The sequence below is a fragment of the Phaseolus vulgaris genome, chromosome 8 (assembly GCF_000499845.2).
Source record: "Phaseolus vulgaris cultivar G19833 chromosome 8, P. vulgaris v2.0, whole genome shotgun sequence".
Taxonomy (NCBI): domain Eukaryota; kingdom Viridiplantae; phylum Streptophyta; class Magnoliopsida; order Fabales; family Fabaceae; genus Phaseolus; species Phaseolus vulgaris.
The window spans coordinates 61,144,638-61,162,100 of NC_023752.2; the positions used below are offsets into that span (position 1 = coordinate 61,144,638).

At 30.7% G+C, this 17,463-nt stretch overlaps 3 protein-coding genes across 3 annotated transcripts; 2 read left to right on the top strand and 1 right to left on the bottom strand.

Annotated features, from left to right (window-relative positions):
• Nucleotides 1-705: 705 nt before the first annotated feature.
• On the top strand, nt 706-2,973 carry LOC137824248 (uncharacterized). Its single transcript, XM_068629803.1, has 3 exons — nt 706-1,359; nt 1,828-2,331; nt 2,424-2,973. Exons 1-3 carry the CDS (start codon nt 902-904, stop codon nt 2,692-2,694), a joined length of 1,233 nt encoding a protein of 410 aa, XP_068485904.1. The 5' UTR covers nt 706-901; the 3' UTR covers nt 2,695-2,973.
• Nucleotides 2,974-5,700: 2,727 nt separating this feature from the next.
• Nucleotides 5,701-11,482, top strand: LOC137824089 (uncharacterized). Its single transcript, XM_068629544.1, has 7 exons — nt 5,701-6,143; nt 7,612-7,752; nt 7,854-8,219; nt 8,715-8,960; nt 9,444-9,536; nt 10,063-10,263; nt 10,993-11,482. The coding sequence occupies exons 1-7, from the start codon at nt 5,772-5,774 to the stop codon at nt 11,206-11,208; spliced, it is 1,635 nt and encodes a 544-aa protein (XP_068485645.1). The 5' UTR covers nt 5,701-5,771; the 3' UTR covers nt 11,209-11,482.
• Nucleotides 11,483-13,196: 1,714 nt separating this feature from the next.
• LOC137823535 (protein FATTY ACID EXPORT 5-like) lies at nt 13,197-16,069 on the bottom strand. Its single transcript, XM_068628722.1, has 3 exons — nt 15,634-16,069; nt 14,105-14,192; nt 13,197-13,547 (listed from the first exon to the last, which is right to left on the bottom strand). The coding sequence occupies exons 1-3, from the start codon at nt 15,830-15,832 to the stop codon at nt 13,475-13,477; spliced, it is 360 nt and encodes a 119-aa protein (XP_068484823.1). The 5' UTR covers nt 15,833-16,069; the 3' UTR covers nt 13,197-13,474.
• Nucleotides 16,070-17,463: the final 1,394 nt, after the last annotated feature.

Sequence of the window (17,463 nt, forward strand, 5' to 3'; positions counted from 1 at the left end):
TGGCACAAGTATTCTTTCAATTTTTTTTAATAAAAATATGTATTTTTATGATCAGTCAAAAGGATTTGTTTCTTAGATAATAGTTTGTTTCTTAATTTTATAGTCATATAAAAAATTTACATAATAGTTTTAGATTTTAGAAAATTAATGTATTTCTTTTTTTGAAAATTGTGTTAAAACATCCAATAAATATTTTTTTGAATTGGTCACTTCACCATTAAGTATTTTATCAGTGTTTATGAAGCTCGGACACTCCTCTTAAATGGCGTGTTGATGTTTGATACTTGTATCGGACACCGAAACTCGTAGAACACGTATCCGTAAAGTGTCCAATTCAAGAAGTATTTGTTAGATTTATGACAATTCAAGTACGGTTCTAACACAATTTCAAAAAGAAAAAATACATTAATTTTCTAAAAATTCAAACTTTATTGTATAAATTGTTATTATGATAATAAAAGTAAGAAACAAATTCTTGTGAACCACACATGAAAAACAAACATATTTCTGCTCCAAAAAACAATCTGAAACATATTTATACACATAAATCTTTATTGTCAGTTTATATAATTCATAATTATATAATATATAAATTTATATCTCCATGTCCTACATTTTAGAGATTTTACGATATCTGTATTAGTGTCCGTGTTAATGTCTGTGCTACGACGGTTGTATGTACGAATTAATCCCTATCGACCATTCATTTGTCCGAGTCTCGTAAACAAGAAAAGAAGAAAGCATGAAGAAACGAACATGCAACAGTATTATAGAGAAAAAGAACATTCGAGAATAATTTCTGTGAACACGCTTAGTGACGCGCTTACTATAAAGTGATGATGAGCACTGAGTTTGAGTCTGAAACAGCAAGAGTGTGGAAGGTGTGAGTGAGGAGCATAGCATGGAATCGGAACAGTGTTACGATGTTTACCTGAATTTGAGAGGCAAAACCCACTACGGCTTCGGCGGAAATCTGCGGAAGGCTCTGCGCGATAAGGGCTTCAAGGCTTTCATGAGCGACGACGGAATGCAGAGTGGAAGCCAAGTTTCACCATCTCTTCTCAGAGCAATCGAACAATCTAGAATCTCCGTCGTTGTTTTCTCCAGAGACTACGCACGTTACACTGGGTGTCTGGAAGAGCTTGTCAAGATAGTTGAGTGCAAGGAGAACAGGAACCAATTGGTTTTCCCAATCTTCTACAAAATCAAACCCTACAACGTCAGGGGACTCAAGAAATCCTACTGCGAAGCCTTTGCCAGACACGACAAGAAGTATGGCAAGAACTCGGAGAAAGTGCAGAAATGGAGGAATGCTTTGTCTCAAGTCGCCAATTTGCATGGACTCGTCGCTCGATCTGGGTATGTAAACTTTTCTAACTCAATCCTTAAGAGTTTAATTCAAAGCTACTTAGTTTATTATGAAATGGACTTTAAACCTAACTCAATTTCATAAAACCGACAACTATTTATAAATCTCCTAATCTTTAGTTTACATGGGATGTTCAACATATTTCACTGATGCTTAGACTAACAACTTGTGTATGAGACTATACATTATGGATGGTTCAATAACGGATTTGATAAGCTCAACAAACTCTTGCTAGGTTAGGATAAATTCGAAACGATTCTGATACCATATTAAGAAGTGGATTTTAAGTCTAACTCAATCTCATAAAACCGGTGTATCATGTGAGGTTTGCACTTCCTTATATATTATAAAATTTCTTAATCTCGTAGGATCTACAACAAGATTACTGCAATTCAATCATTACTCAAATTTGGTTGTTGAACTCAGATTCATGTTATGTTGTGATCTTAATTTGATAGGTATGAATATGAGCATGTAGAAAAGGTTGTGGAAATGGTGACTCGATACTTGTCTCGCTACGATGTTTTTATCAATTTTAGAGGAGCAGATACTCGTTACACTTTCACAGGTTATCTCTACAAGGAATTGTTACGAGAGGGGTTCAAAACCTTCATAGATGATGAAGAATTGAAAGACGGGGACAAAATTTCACCATCTCTTGTTAAAGCTATCGAAGCGTCTAGGTTGTCCATTGTTGTTCTTTCTGAAAACTACGCACATTCCAAATGGTGTCTTGATGAACTTGACACTATCCTTCAGTGTAAGAGGACCAAGAATCAACTGGTTTGGCCAATATTTTACAAAGTGGAACCCTCAACTGTAAGGCATCAAAAGAACAGCTATGAAAAAGCCATGACTGCACATGAACAAAAATATGGAAGAGATTCTAGCAAGGTGCTAAAATGGAGGGAAAATTTGTCTGAAGTTGCTGGTTTGAAAGGATTCCCCCTTGAGCCTAAACAGTATGTGCTATATAATCAGAAATGTTAGAGAATGACAGGGAAATGATGATGCAGAAATAAATGAAAATTGGTTTTGTTTGTTGATTTTGCAGGTATGAGTTTAAACTGATTGAGGAGATTGTGAAAAAAGCCATTGAGAATGATGATGGAAGTTACTCCCAAGTAACAAGTGTTGACTTGAGTCAAGGCATGAACAATGATGATGATGAAAATGAGTTGTCTAAGTCATGTTCTAGTTCAAGTGCAATGGTGGATCATAACTACTGCAACTCAATATCTAGTCCTAGTTTGAATCCACATACCATTAACATTGATGATGGAGATTGTTTCTCTTCATCAAGTCCTTCCTCAAGTGTGGACTAGTTAAAAAGGTATACTAAGTAATGTGATACATATATATACATACATATATTATATATATACATATTATATATACATATATACTATAGAGAGAGTATAGTGATAACATTTTTCTACAAGTACAAGTGAAGAGTTGTGTTATTGTATATTTTTAGATAATATTAGTTTATAGTTGTTGTTAATCTTTAATTCCTCTGTTATTTACTAGCATAAGCACAATTTACATTTGTGATATTCTTTATGATATTATATTTATGGAATACACTATTATAAAACCCTCAAGATTGAGACTCTTTTATATTTTTCTTCGTTATAATTGAAGTGTTAATATATATATATAGTCTTTAATGTTTAAATTATTATAAATTTTATATTTTTGTTAGTGACAATGTGAGTAAGATAATATGAGATAATTCACAATAAAAAATATTAGTTAAATATTTTAATTCACATTATACGTTACTCAATCATTCATTAGAAGAAAATTATTTAATTATGATTAAATTAGATATTAATTTAAAGATTACAAATTTATTGATATTAATATGATTTTTATTATTAATAAAATATTATAGAATATAATTACTAATATTTTAGATTTTAAATTATCGAGACTAATTTATAACATAAATAGATAGTAATTAAAACCTTGATTATCAATAATTAGATATTAATTTAAAAATTATTTTATAAACTTTTACTAATAACAAAAATTATTTTATATGCCAATAATTTTTTAGTAGTTTTTAATTTAGTTAATATAGTGATTAATTATTTTAGTTTTTAAAATTAATTTTTATTCAATGATTTTTTTTTTAGTGTTCAGTTCACTTCATCAAGTTATACGTTTATTATTTTTTCAATTTTTATTGTTATATACTATTGTTTATATAAGTTTATTCATTATTATCAATATTATGTTACTGTTATTTTTTCACTGTTAAGAATTGATAACACTAAAAGATTGATGAATCAATGGCTGAGTTCAATTATTAAATTACATTCCATCAATTATAAATTATTTATATTTGTACACATACAAATAAAAGTTTAGATTTTATTTTCCGTTCTACTTAAATAGTTTTTTTAACTCGCTTTCTTATTTATTTGTAATAAATAAAGAATTTTTAATCATCTAACATTTTTTACTCCTTGTCAATCATTGTTTCTTTAATGAAGAACTCAAACATGAAAAGGATGTGAATGATTTGTTTTTGTTTTTTTTTTATAAACTTTTTACTAATGTTAATGTGAGAGGATGGGTAGGTTCGTAATTTTCTTAGATGTTAAGATAAAATAATTTATGTTACCACATACATGGATATAATCCAGATACAAACTTAGATATTGATACGGATAGACACCGAGAAACGTGTAATTTTTAAAATATAGAATATGAGAAACACAAATTTATATATTATATAATTATGAATTATATAAATTCACAATAAAATTTTATACAGTGTGTATAAGTATTTTTCTGTTATTTTTTTAGGAGAAATATGTTTTTCATAATTAATTTAAAATATTTGTTTTTTATTTTTATAATTATATTAAAAATATATAGATCCCATCACTTTGAAAGAAAGATAAATTTTTTATTAAAATAAAATTATTTTAAGATTACATTATAATTATAAACTAATATTTTACCGAATATAGTTATCAAAAAGTGATATTTTTTAATATTTTTTTTTATCATAGAAGGAAAAAAGTTAGTATCATTCTTAGTATAGTTGATGTGACTAGTTTTTACAACAAAATGACAACAACACTTATGATGTTTCTTTCAGTTGCTGATTTAGAAAATTGTGATCAAAATATGTTCCTTGCAGAATTAGGTAACAGTGGGAGGAGTTTTCAAGGAACAAATAAAGGAATATACCAAACCTCATTTTTCAAACAAATTATTAATATCATATAACATTTCACAATACTTCAAAACTTATATGCATATAATTTAACAACTAAAATATTGATTAGTGTTTACCCAAATAATTTATTTCTACCCTTCAAAAACATCCAACAAAATTCATTTAAATATTTAAATATCAAATTCTACATAAAAAACACATCTCCTTTATAAAATACCTAAATAAATAAATAAAAGAATTGACATATTTATCTAAATTACAATTATAATCAGTTAACTTTATTCTTTGTTTTGCTACCTGCTTAGTAATGCAATTTGGTATAAATAAATTTAATAATTTCCTAAACTTAGAAATATTTGAAAGGAAATAAGTTTTAATTTCTTTTAATAAAATGAAGAATGAAAATCAATACTTTATCTATAAGTTTTTTATTCTTTATATATTTAAAATTTACAGCTTAACATGTTGACCTAATTTACAGCTTTTATTTGTATACTAACTTCAGTTAATATATACATACAGATAGATTAGTTTAACCTTTGCATTGTATCAAGACTAACAAAAAAATCATTGTGATTCTTGTAGCAAATATGTTATTGTATCGGTCAGATTTGTACGACCTAGAGGTTTAATGATATGACCAAAATTATTATGTTCTAATAGAAAATCAACAACATTAATGAATAGTCAAAAATTAGGTAATATATTCTTAATTATTATCCAAAACTCTAATCTGGCCCAATAATAAATGAATCGTAATAATCATATAAATAGACACAAATTCAAAAAATAAAGTACGTCATCGTTTAATACTAATAACACCGAGTATCGAATACCAAGATCTCACTTGAGCGTCAGAGTATCTTTTGTAGGTATCATCCGAACTTAGAGTTCACGAAGACGAGAAGTAGAGAAACAATAGAAGGATATCCAAGCTTAGACTTCACAAAAGACGAGAAGTGGAGAAACGATAAAAGGACGTAAAGACTGTTTCGAGAAGAAGGAAGAAAAGGTAGAGATATCGAAAAGAGAGTTGGTTTGTGTGGAAAGGGTGTGTTGATATAATTTTGGGAAATATTATTAAGTAAAACTTCTGTATTTAATTATTTAATTAAGTAAAAGATAAAAAAATAATAATAAATAAAGAAATAACAAACAAGAAGAAGAAGAACAAATTCCAACGATTTCCACACCGAAGAAGATGGAATGAGGAGCAGAGTTGACTCTTCAGAAAACGGTTTCAGGTGTAATTTCTTGAGCTTCCATCGTGCCATGGCGAAGTTGGCGTGGCTGCTGCTGCTCCTCATATCGCTGACCGTGCCGGGCCTCCAAGTTTGGGCCCTGAAACCGCCGTTTCACGTGCGAGACGTGCTTCCTCTGCTGCCGAGACAGGTGTCGTGGCCCATCCTCAACCGCCTCAACAGTGCCGTGGATATCCTTCCCGTCTTCGTCGGCGCCGCTTCTTCTCCGGACAACGTTCTCGACTGGAAGGGCGCCTGCTTCTACAAGAACACAGCATGGATGGTGTTTCACAACAAGAGCCTCACTGAATATGGCGGCGGAACCCTTCACCTTAAGGTTGCTTTCTCTTCTGTTTCAATTCAAGTGTTGGAAAATCTAGGTCACTTAGTTTTGCTCAAAAACCAATTCAAATTTTATTTGACTTGTTTTTTGTAATGAACTTCTATTCGGTCCTCATGTAGGTAGCAGTGTATAGGATGTTCATTGCTTAGGATTAACCCCATCGATCACAGAATTCAAACCAATTAAGTTGGCTTGAATTTTGAAACTATTTGGATCCAATTTGAACCAAACCAATTAAATTCAACGGTGATTGGATTGGGTTTCTGACAAACCCTAACCAAACCAATGATATTAATTTTTTCATTATTAGTTATTATGCCTGGAGTTTTATGATAATCTATTTATAATAAAATATATTGTTTTACCTCTTAGTGACACAAATATGTTTGAGTTTTTGGTCAAAATCATGTATTTGTTTCATATGGTTAAAATAGAATTTTATATTTCTGCATAGCATTGGACCTGATTGAGTTGAATCAAATCAACCCATTCGTTGGTCTGGTTCAGGTGTAAAAAAAATTGGAAAATCAAAACCGTTCTAAATCAATAAAAGTGATTGGTTCTGATTTTGTTTTCGTCTAAATCTTATCCAAACTAACCCATAAGATTAACAATAAATATATTATTTTCCGAAACAATTTTATTAAATTGATCCCAGTCTCTCGATAAATGTATTACTTTTATTGAGACAAATTGAGTAATTAATTTAGAGATAAGTTAAAGTTTAAATGATTAATATTTCATTGAAAATTGCGAACATCAATCAATTATAATTTTTGCTGTAAAGCTAAAACTGCAGTAATTAAGATGATCGGGGAAGGACTATGTGAATTTCGATTGATGAAACTTGTGAGCCCGAAAGATAGTTAAGACCAAACAAATCTTCATATCGCGTGGTTGAGGAAAATTGGCCATATTCATTAGTGTTTTGTTGTTTTTTTATTGGTTTAATTAATCAGTCCCTATAACTTTTCTTTCAGTCCCTGTACCTGAAAACTCCACCTTTGTCCTCTGCTAACTAGGTATTTTGGTAAATGGAGAAACAAAGACTAAAACTTAAAAACAATGGTTCATTTATGACTAAAAATCGCAGAGTTTTTGGATATAGAAACTGAAATGAAAAAGTTGATGATGAGGTAATGGGACCAAATGATTACTTAAACATTTTTTTATTTAAAAATAAGGCTCAAAGAGTAGGTGTGATTAAGAGTGTATTCTGAATATCAGAATGCATAGATTATGTTACGTGATTGAATTGTAATTTGGTGGATTTTGGTTGGATATTTGTCATTTGAAAGGTTCAGAAATCTGCCTCTGGTGTTTCTCTTATACTGCATTAGAGGAGTTAAGCCAAGTTATTGAATGTCAGTATTTTGTATTTGTCTTCTCCCTCTTTATATGTGCACGTATGGATTTGGGATTCAGTGGGAGCTGATTGATTTATACCTATGCGCTGATCTAGGTTAGCGATGCTCACAGTTGGACATGCATGGATCTGTATATTTTTGCTACCCCATATCGTGTAACATGGGATTACTATTTCCTGGCCCGGGAGCATACACTTGAGATCAAAGCATGGGAAGGAAAAGCTGAGTACGAGTATGTAAGTGGCTTTCTTTGTTTTGTAGACTGTCACTAAGTAGTGCTTCTTGAAATTTGAAACACATTTTTGTTTCAGAGATCCTTAACCTCTTTTGCAAACAGGTGAAAAACCATGGATTATCAATTTTCCTCTTGCAAGCTGGGATGTTGGGGACCCTTCAAGCACTTTGGGAGGTCTTCCCTCTATTTACAAATACTGGATGGGGTGAGAACTCCAATATTAATTTTTTGGAGAAACACATGGGAGCTTCTTTTGAAGTGCGCCCTCAGCCTTGGGTTACAAATGTCAGTACTGATGACATCCATTCTGGAGATTTCCTTGCCATTTCGAAAATACGAGGTCGGTGGGGTGCTTTTGAGTCTCTAGAGAAGTGGGTTAGTGGAGCTTATGCTGGTCACACTGCCGTTTGCCTAAGAGACTCCAATGGGAAGCTTTGGGTTGGAGAGTCGGGACATGAAAATGAAAAGGTAAAATATTTAAGTTGCATTACATCTATTAGTTATGGGCTAGATTTATTATATTTCATAGCATTGTTTTATCAATATCATATGAATCACGATTTGTATATTGATTCAACTACCATTCTTCATAGTTATTTCATGGTAATTTCATTAATATTTTATATTTTCAACCTTAGAAACTAATATTTCTTGAATCCTATGCAATTTTAGGTTTTGATACAATTTATAAAGAATTTTTTAAGTTCCTTAAGCTAACCATGTTATAATCAGAATACAAGATTTGTTCTGTGTTTCAGTTTGAAAAAGTGATTGAAATCAATTCATGGTATTTATCATGTTAACATATATAGATTTTCTTTTATGACAAATAATTCATCATGGTAGGTTGATTGTTTGAGCAATGACGGTAAAAGTATAGTAGTTTGTAAACTCTGCAGCAGCATTTGCACTTTGCAGTCAAGTTGCTAGCTTTATAATTCCTTCCTCATCTTTTGTTTGCAGGGAGAAGATGTAATTGCTTTGATGCCGTGGGAAGAATGGTGGGACTTTGAACTGAATAAAGATGATTCCAATCCCCACATTGCACTGCTTCCGTTGCACCCTGACTTGCGTGCCAGGTTTAATGAGTCTGCAGCATGGGAGTATGCACTGAGCATGATAGGAAAACCTTATGGTTACCATAACATGATCTTCAGTTGGATAGACACTTTAAATGGAAACTATCCGCCCCCCTTAGATGCTAATGTGGTATTGATTTAATCAGTTCTGCAAAAATTTCATTTTATCTGTGTTAACGTTAGATTCAACTATATTGAGTTTTTGCACTGTTATGCCAAGCTTGAGCATTTTTTGCCTACAACTTTCTAACAATTATATGAATTATTTCAAACAGAGAATAAAATAGACCATGTTGTGATCTTGCTGAAATTTCAACATGAACCTTGTACTAAAATGTTTAAATAGTATAAACTTTTTGTTTGAATTAAAGTACCATAGGCTCGTGTAGCTTTATGTGTGATTCACACATAGGAAGACCATTGTTATTCAAGAAAAAGTTCATTCACATAAAGAAAAAAATGATGGATAGATTCACTAAATGTGGTAGCAATTATTGACTATGCGTGGTCTCTATCTTCTGCCCGTTCCATCTTTTGTATGTTTTAGCCACATGCTACATAGCTTAATGGTTTATGAATGAGTCTTTGGAGCATTTATTTTATTGCTCTGCAGGTTGCTTGCGTTATGACAATTTGGAATCAAATCCAACCTGAGTATGCGGCAAATATGTGGAATGAAGCCCTGAACAAAAGACTTGGAACTAAAGTATGCTGCAATCTGGTTTCTTGCTCCAATACACACACTTGAAAAAAGAGAAATAATAAGCATTATTCTTTTTATCAGAAAATTTACTATAGGTAGACATGTATGCTAAATTACATTATTAATACTGAAATCTCTTAAATGTGGAAACTAGAAATTTAAATAATACACAAAGCTAAGTGCATAATTCACATGCTACAAAAATATAACATTTTATTCTCACTCTAAGCAAGATTATGATACACAATCTAAACATTTTTGGCTCATGATAGTAAATTAAATAAATTTATTCAATTATCTAGCATAGGTGATAAGATGCTTGTGATGTGATCAATTCCATTTATTAGTAAGCAATCTGCAATTGGAATTCATTTATATATATGAATGATTATTGGAGGTATTCTTGGACCCTTAATTTATAACATATGACAGACTACGCATCTCATTCTTTAATAACTGCTTTGTCATAATATGAGATTTCCCCTTAGTTAAAATAAGTGAACCATGTAGCCCTTTTGTGTTTCTACAGGGACTTGACCTTCCAGAAGTTTTAGTGGAAGTTGAAAAGCGTGGATCATCTTTTGATGAACTGCTGACAATTCCTGAACAGGATGATTGGGTCTATACTGACGGGAAGTCAACATCTTGCATTGCTTTTATACTTGAGATGTACAAGGAGGCAGGGCTGTTTGGTCCAATTGCTAGTTCTGTTCAAGTCACAGAGTTTACGGTGAGTTTGCTGGAAAGTTTGGTTTCTGTCTTTTGGACAGAAGTACTAAGTTTTTTATTTATTTTACTCCTACTCAATTTATTGGATCAATTGAGCATATATAGTTTATGGTTGTGTAGTTTTTTTTTTTGTGTGTTCTTGAAGCTTACAGCCATTTTAACTAAATTGTTGTGAAAATGGTTTAGCAAATTCCCTGAGTTTCACCTATCTGTGGAGATGTTTCATTCAGTGAAATCAGGCAGAAGTATTTATTCCATCATTATTAAGCAGGAAACATGAATATACAGCATTGACAAATGGACCATCTGTGTTTGTTCAAAGGATAGGGGGGTGGGAATAAATAAATTCATTGTCATACCCTTATGTGCAATAATAAAACCATTAGGCTCAAATATTTGAATTAAGGACACTAGTTTGCAATTTGCATAGTCCACAAACTTCAGGAACATTTCCTTTATTCCAAAACCCCCAGGATTAGAGGGGAAATAGAAATGGAGGAGACGGAATTTTGTCTCCTTATTTCATCTCCAAAATTTTGAACCAAACAAGGGATTTCTGTAAAAATCCTTCTCCTCCCCTCCAACCAAACGCTACATAGGTAAATTTGCAGGTGAAATAAGGTTGTTTAGCAAGGTTGATATTAGTTCATGATACAAGTTAAAAACATTTCAATATTGTAGTTTCTTGACCACGCGCATATGGGGCTTAATTTTTGTGCAATAAATGCAGATAAAAGATGCTTACATTCTCAATTTTTTTGAGAACAATTCTAGTCGCTTACCAAAATGGTGCAATGATGGAGACACGGTGAAGCTTCCTTACTGTCAAATAAAAGGCAAGTATCGAGTGGAATTACCTGGATACAACAGCATGGAACCATACTCTCATATGAATGAAAGGTGCCCTTCTCTTCCTCCAAAGTATTCCAGACCCAAGAATTGCTAGCATTGGGCTATTGCGTCACCAGATTATTTCATCTTCTAGACTTGCATTGCTTAGGACATGTCAAATCAATTATTGTTGTATCCATTTCCTTGTTAGAAAAAAAGTTCAAACAATTCGATATTGTGTATATATATTCTTATAACTTGTTTTAGACATTCACGTAATTTGGATTATCTATGTAGCTAGATTAAACAGTGTAAATACATGGACTTGAATATCTGTACTTTGTGCAGAATTAACTTTGAATAAGTTTCATACGTAATTTTTTTTCAAAGTCTTGCATCTGCATTTTTTTTCTGTAAAATGAGTTTGGCAGCTATGAAAGAATTGAAAACTTCAAAATTCTGCCTTAGCAATTGTTGTTTGCTCCAATTCAGCACTTGAATGTAAAACTTGTTAGAGTGTGCTCACTCATTTCTTGGAATTCAATTGTGAGTTGAAGTTATACTAAGTGTAAAATTAATATTTTAAAATAAATCATTGAATTGGTCAAGATATTCGTTGGAAGTTTAATGGTTAAATTGATGTGAAACCCATATTGATAAAATTATTTGTAACATTAAAAATACATGAAATAATATTAATAATATATAATAACGAAATTTTATGATACTGAAAGCTGAAAAATAAAACATAAATTTATAAATGTTTAACATTTAAAACAATATAAAATTTTAAATAAAGTTAGTGTGATATACTTAAATTGAAATCTAAATAATATATTAATATTTTTTTAAAAAGAGTTGTAAAAATAAAAGAAGAAAATGGCTAATATTTATTTTTATTGAAACCGTTTTTTTACTAGTTTGATCGGTTTTGTGATTTTGTGCATGATCAATTTTATGTCTCAGCTGACTTTGATATGAACTGGTTTCTAATTAGAATAACCGGAAAGTATCTTGGTAGAAATGATTAAGTTGAGTAACATACAAGTCCCATATATTTATTATTTTAATGTTTTATGTTTTGGTTTATAATAACTCAGACGAGTATGATAGAATTGTTTTATTATTTTAATGTCTTCTCATTTGTACCAAAATCTGAAGTTCATGAAGTTGTTCATCCTTCACAAACTTTTGTTATTCTTACCATGTTAGTTCATCTAATAATCCTTCATTTCTTGTTGTTCCTATTATCATCATTTGTCTCGTTTATTTGAAATGAGTCTCATTTCAAAGACCAAGATAAGTTTCATTGATGGAACCATAGAAGCTCCCAATCATACCAGCTTATTATTTCCAACATGGCAAAGAGTCAATATGTTTGTTGTTTCTTGAATGCTCAGGATTGTTTCTCCACCCATCATACAGAGCATCATCTGTATGGACAATGTCTTTAACATATAAAATCATTTAAAGAAGAGGTACTCATGAGACATAATGTATATTTCTGATCATCAAGACATGATTTCTTTTTTCAAACAACATTCTAATAATGCTGAACAAAATCATGAAGGCTCAAAGACAAAATTAATATTAACTTCTTTCTATAAGCCTTGTATCCATATCCTTTTTTATTTTTATTTTTTTTTACTTCAAAAGTTGCTTTTAAACAATGTTAAAAATAAATAAATTCTTTTCTTTAAAGCACAACTTTTGAAAATCATTTTACAAAATATATTTTGGAGAGTTTTTCCATCCCAGGTTTCATATGGTTAGATAAGAATGGAAAAAGACGTCAATTAGAGAGTGTCAACATACACTTAAGATAATCTTCAACTTACAAAGTAATTTTGCCAAAATTTTTGTAATTTAAATTAACCTAAACCATTTTATATGATAATATCAAAATCAATTATAAATTTATTAAAAAGACCATCATTATGTTACACATGTGGCAAGCCCAATTACGCTGGACTTGAGGGGATGTATTGAAAAAAATTCAAGTCACACGTAAATTAGAAATAATGTTAAAATAAAATGCAGACGAAACAATCCTCAGATTGACAATGTAATTTGTTCAAGCAGACTCAAACTGAGAAATGTAAATTTGTTGACGGGTCAAATAACAAGTATTGATACATTTAATTTGGAAGTTCCATGGAGTTTGTCAAGTGTGCAACAAATATGAGCCAGATTTTCAGTTAAACAACCAGTGGTAGGTATGCTAAGAAAAAGAAAGTGATATACCTTTTGTTCTCCCTACGTGTAAAAAGAAAATGACAACAACAACAACTACCTTTTGTTCCATACACTTTGAAATCACTAAGTACAATGATATACCTTAACCATCTAAGGCATGAAGGTTAACCCACAAATATGTATTATCACTCAGCCTTGGTGGGGAGATGGTTGCCACCAGTTGCCCATTTGTAGAGATAAAACAGAGTCATGAGAGCACTGCAAGAAAAAGACAGACATGTTCTTAACCCTATATACACACACATAAGCAACATTTTACAAATAACAAACACCCTTACAAATGCATATAATGAATGCAGACACAGTTAGGATCAACAAGCAAGGAAATTATATTGATTACAATGGTTCTTAGCGACAGGTGTGGAGCAATTGGACAAAGCATAGATTAAGTATCCAAGTTGTTGATTTCTGACTTCAAATTTGGAACATAATATATAGATCTTCAAATAAGCAATGTGAAGTTAAAAATAAATTTTAGAACATGCATAAACAAATTGGGGTAATAGCACATAAAATTATTTCTTTTATTCTGAAAATACTCGTAATGATGAAGCTTTGATTATTTAATAAGAGTTTAAAGAACAGATTATTTTCATGCATGTATTTACTTTTCAAAAAATGTGGTCATGGATTTATAATCTACAAACTAATCTTATTCAACAATTAACTCTCCATAGTTTAAATTCAGTTGTTATAACTGAGAGTAAACTATTTTTAAAATGAGTTTGGGTACTTCTAATCAATCCTTTGATTACCTGATTCCTGCAACAAGACCAGCAGGCATAATCTTGGATGTTTCCAAATATCGCTGCCCCATAACCCAAGTTAGTATGGCTGCACAAACTGTTTCACAATATACAAAATTAGAAAAATAAAAAAACACAGAACATTACTCCAGCTAATGTGAGTGGACCATAATTCAGTGATCATGTCAGATGAATACAGAGCAACAGACATACATTCCCAGTATAAACACAGAGATACTCATAGATCCTATACATTGATCATAAGTTATAACTTCCGACTTAATAAAATATTCTTGATTAATTTTTAGTTTTGACATATGACAATGTAATCTGATGCATCTCTACCCCTGGCAAAGTTTCTGTGCAGACCTTCTACTATGTAATAAGATTAAAACACACAAAAAAAGACATTTCTCACACATTGCATAAAGGTTACCCATTTGATTTCAATAGCCCGAGAAATTTTAAATACATTTATTAGAAACTCTTGTGTGTTGCAAATAATAGGCATTATTATAATAAACCATGCACCTAAGATATCTCGATCAGGCTACATGCATCCACTGATGCTTCAATGTCATTCACCAATATCCATATACAACCTCTTTCTCAACTACTTGACAGTAACTTAAAATACATCTATGTATCTCTTCCTCTTAATCACTTGAAATAGAAAGTAGTACACGAAAAAGCACCATAGTTGAGTATCTTGGAAACCCTTGGGGGATAGAGGGACTAACCCTCATGATTTATTAAGTCGACGGATTTTTCTCATACTTTCAATTTCATTGTTGTTGGTATTGACATGCAGAATAAGACTCTATATGATGGATTAGTTCTTAAGAGTTTTATCCTGATAGAGTGAATATCATCTTTTCTTCAACTTCGAATCGGTTTATTCACATCTTTCATTTGTGAATATTTTTATCACAAATCGATCTCCATTAATAAATAGCATTAATAAATAGTAATAAATTGAAAGAGTATTTCAGTATATATACGTTTCTAAATGTTTATCTTGACTCATTCCTGGAATTTTTGTGAAAGTTTCTTTTACTAATGCAAGAAAAAAAGTCGTCAATTTCGTTTGTTAGAACAGCTTCCATAGAGTCACAGTTGAGTTCAGATAAACTTCTCAACAAACATTTACAGACAACAAAAATAAAATGAATCCCAAATGGCACAATGAGTCAGACTTCTCCCACACAAGTTAAAACAACATATGCATGTTAACAACTTAGCTCTCTTATTCAATTTTTTTCGTAAGTTGATGCTTGAGATTCAAGAAAAATATTCTTTAGGAGAAAGAACCGAAATCCAACATTTCATAAAATCCGAAACGAATCGGACAAATATCGACGTCTTTCCTCACATCCATCTGAACAAACTCATCAAATCCCGAATTCCAGCACAGAACTCGTCTCGGATCTTGAATCGAGAACAAGTCAACTGTCACACGCGACGAAGCCAAACATTTCCTAACCAAAACAACAACAATAGTAACAATAACGAGAGGCATGGAAATAGATAGAATATACCGGTCTCGAGAGCGAGAGCGAGATAAGAGTTCTTTCGCTTGCCAAAGGCATTGAGACTGAGATAGCCGGCGATGATGAGAAGCAAACCGGAACCGGCGCCTCCGGCGAGAGAAGCTACACTCCCTTTGGCTATGTACGCAAAGAGTCCACCACCAACAAGCATCAAACCGTAGGGTATCGTGAAGCAGAAATCGTGCATTTTCTCTTTCCTTTTCCCGCAAAATTCAGAATCCTTCAATTGGAAGAATGATTGAAACTGTGCGTGTGAGAGAGAGAGAGAGAGAAAAGGGAGCGTGGAACGCACAAGTCCAATATTAACAACTCAACACAATTCCACTTGCTGCTTTAGAATTATTCACACATTCAATGCTTCAATTTTTAAAACTACATCTTCCATTTTTAACAATCAGAAAAAAAACAAATATAGAAATGAGATATAAATATGAGATTCGGACTCTTAAATGGTATATCATGAAATGTTTAATTCAAAATAATTATAAAAATAAAAAATATATTAATTTTTTAAAAACTTAAATTTATGGTATAAATTGTATCTTAATTGTAAAAATAATGAACAAATTATTTTGCATCAGCCAAGAAAAAAAATTGTTAAGAAAAAATCGAAAGATACTTATACACATAATTCTTTATTTTAAAAATTTATAATTATATAATATATAGATTTGTCTCAATATGTCCTATATTAGATGTATCACCACGTTTATTTTGTATCAATGTTCGTGTTTATGCTATATAAGTGATGATGAGAATTTTTATAATGTTATTCAAAAATAAATTATTATATATGATAAATTTAATAACTTTATTTTATAAATTTTTTCTACTAATTGTGATAAGCTAATAAACTTATGGGGAAAATTATACAAACAATGTACTTATTATACATGAATGCTAGGGAAGTTTTTTTTTTTTAGAAAATTGGAGATTAAAAATGTTTTTTAGTTTGACTAAAATATAAAGCTGAAGAAGATTAATTTGGAATTGGTTTATTTAATTCAATTAGTTAAAGCGTTAGTTAGGGATCTTTATTGCGTAAAAAACATGGCAAGAATCGTTCTTGTCTTCTGTTTGGAATAAGAAGTAAATATGCGTAACTCTCCATCTTAAATTTATTTTTTAAGAATAAAAGGTTTATATGAGCATAAAAATAGTCTTATTTACTATTTATCTTTTTATTTACAATAGTTATATTTTTGTATGTATATTTTTATTTCATTTTTTTTACAAAAAAATAACACAATTCTTTTTTTTTTTTTTTCAATAACTTTCTTTTATGTTTCTTTTCCAAAATCATAACGATACAACTAAAGTTAATTCAACTCCTCGAACTAACAACATTTCAGTACTTTTATAATAAAAAAGTATTTCCCCTAAATTAATTAGGTAGTAAATTATTATCTAAAATATACTAATTTTGCTTGATTATTATTATTATTATTTAAATGTGTTTACATGCTAGAAGAAGGTATAAATAATTTCGATTTATTTTGAAGTGTTACCTATTCTTGGAATTTGATCAAATAAGTTTTTTTTTTTAACTATGTTCTCAGTACCAGTATTTTTTTAACAATTTTTTCACAAAATGTTTTCCCATATAAGGAAAGTTATATTTATTTTAATGATTGTAAAATTATACGCTAGTCTCCAAATCTTAGCATTGAATTAGACTGGTCAATTTGACCAGCCAATAGCCTATGACTTTGACTCACATGGTTAGGGATTAAAAAGGCCCACAAAATCAAAAAGTCTATATAAGGCTAAGATGTTGTCAAAAAATAATCCATGGGCAAAGTCAAATACATTTATCAT

Excerpts from the sequence above, each read along its gene's own strand:
- LOC137824248 (XM_068629803.1), top strand. The coding sequence starts at position 902 with ATGGAATCGGAACAGTGTTACGATGTTTACCTGAATTTGAGAGGCAAA. Across the intron at positions 1,360-1,827 it reads GGACTCGTCGCTCGATCTGG|GTATGAATATGAGCATGTAG; the intron begins GTATGTAAACTT and ends TTAATTTGATAG. Across the intron at positions 2,332-2,423 it reads TTCCCCCTTGAGCCTAAACA|GTATGAGTTTAAACTGATTG; the intron begins GTATGTGCTATA and ends TTGATTTTGCAG.
- LOC137824089 (XM_068629544.1), top strand. The coding sequence starts at position 5,772 with ATGAGGAGCAGAGTTGACTCTTCAGAAAACGGTTTCAGGTGTAATTTC. Across the intron at positions 6,144-7,611 it reads GCGGAACCCTTCACCTTAAG|GTTAGCGATGCTCACAGTTG; the intron begins GTTGCTTTCTCT and ends GCGCTGATCTAG. Across the intron at positions 8,961-9,443 it reads CCCCCTTAGATGCTAATGTG|GTTGCTTGCGTTATGACAAT; the intron begins GTATTGATTTAA and ends ATTGCTCTGCAG.
- LOC137823535 (XM_068628722.1), bottom strand. The coding sequence starts at position 15,832 with ATGCACGATTTCTGCTTCACGATACCCTACGGTTTGATGCTTGTTGGT. Across the intron at positions 14,193-15,633 it reads CGCTCTCGCTCTCGAGACCG|TTTGTGCAGCCATACTAACT; the intron begins GTATATTCTATC and ends ATTGTGAAACAG. Across the intron at positions 13,548-14,104 it reads GGTCTTGTTGCAGGAATCAG|TGCTCTCATGACTCTGTTTT; the intron begins GTAATCAAAGGA and ends TTTTTCTTGCAG.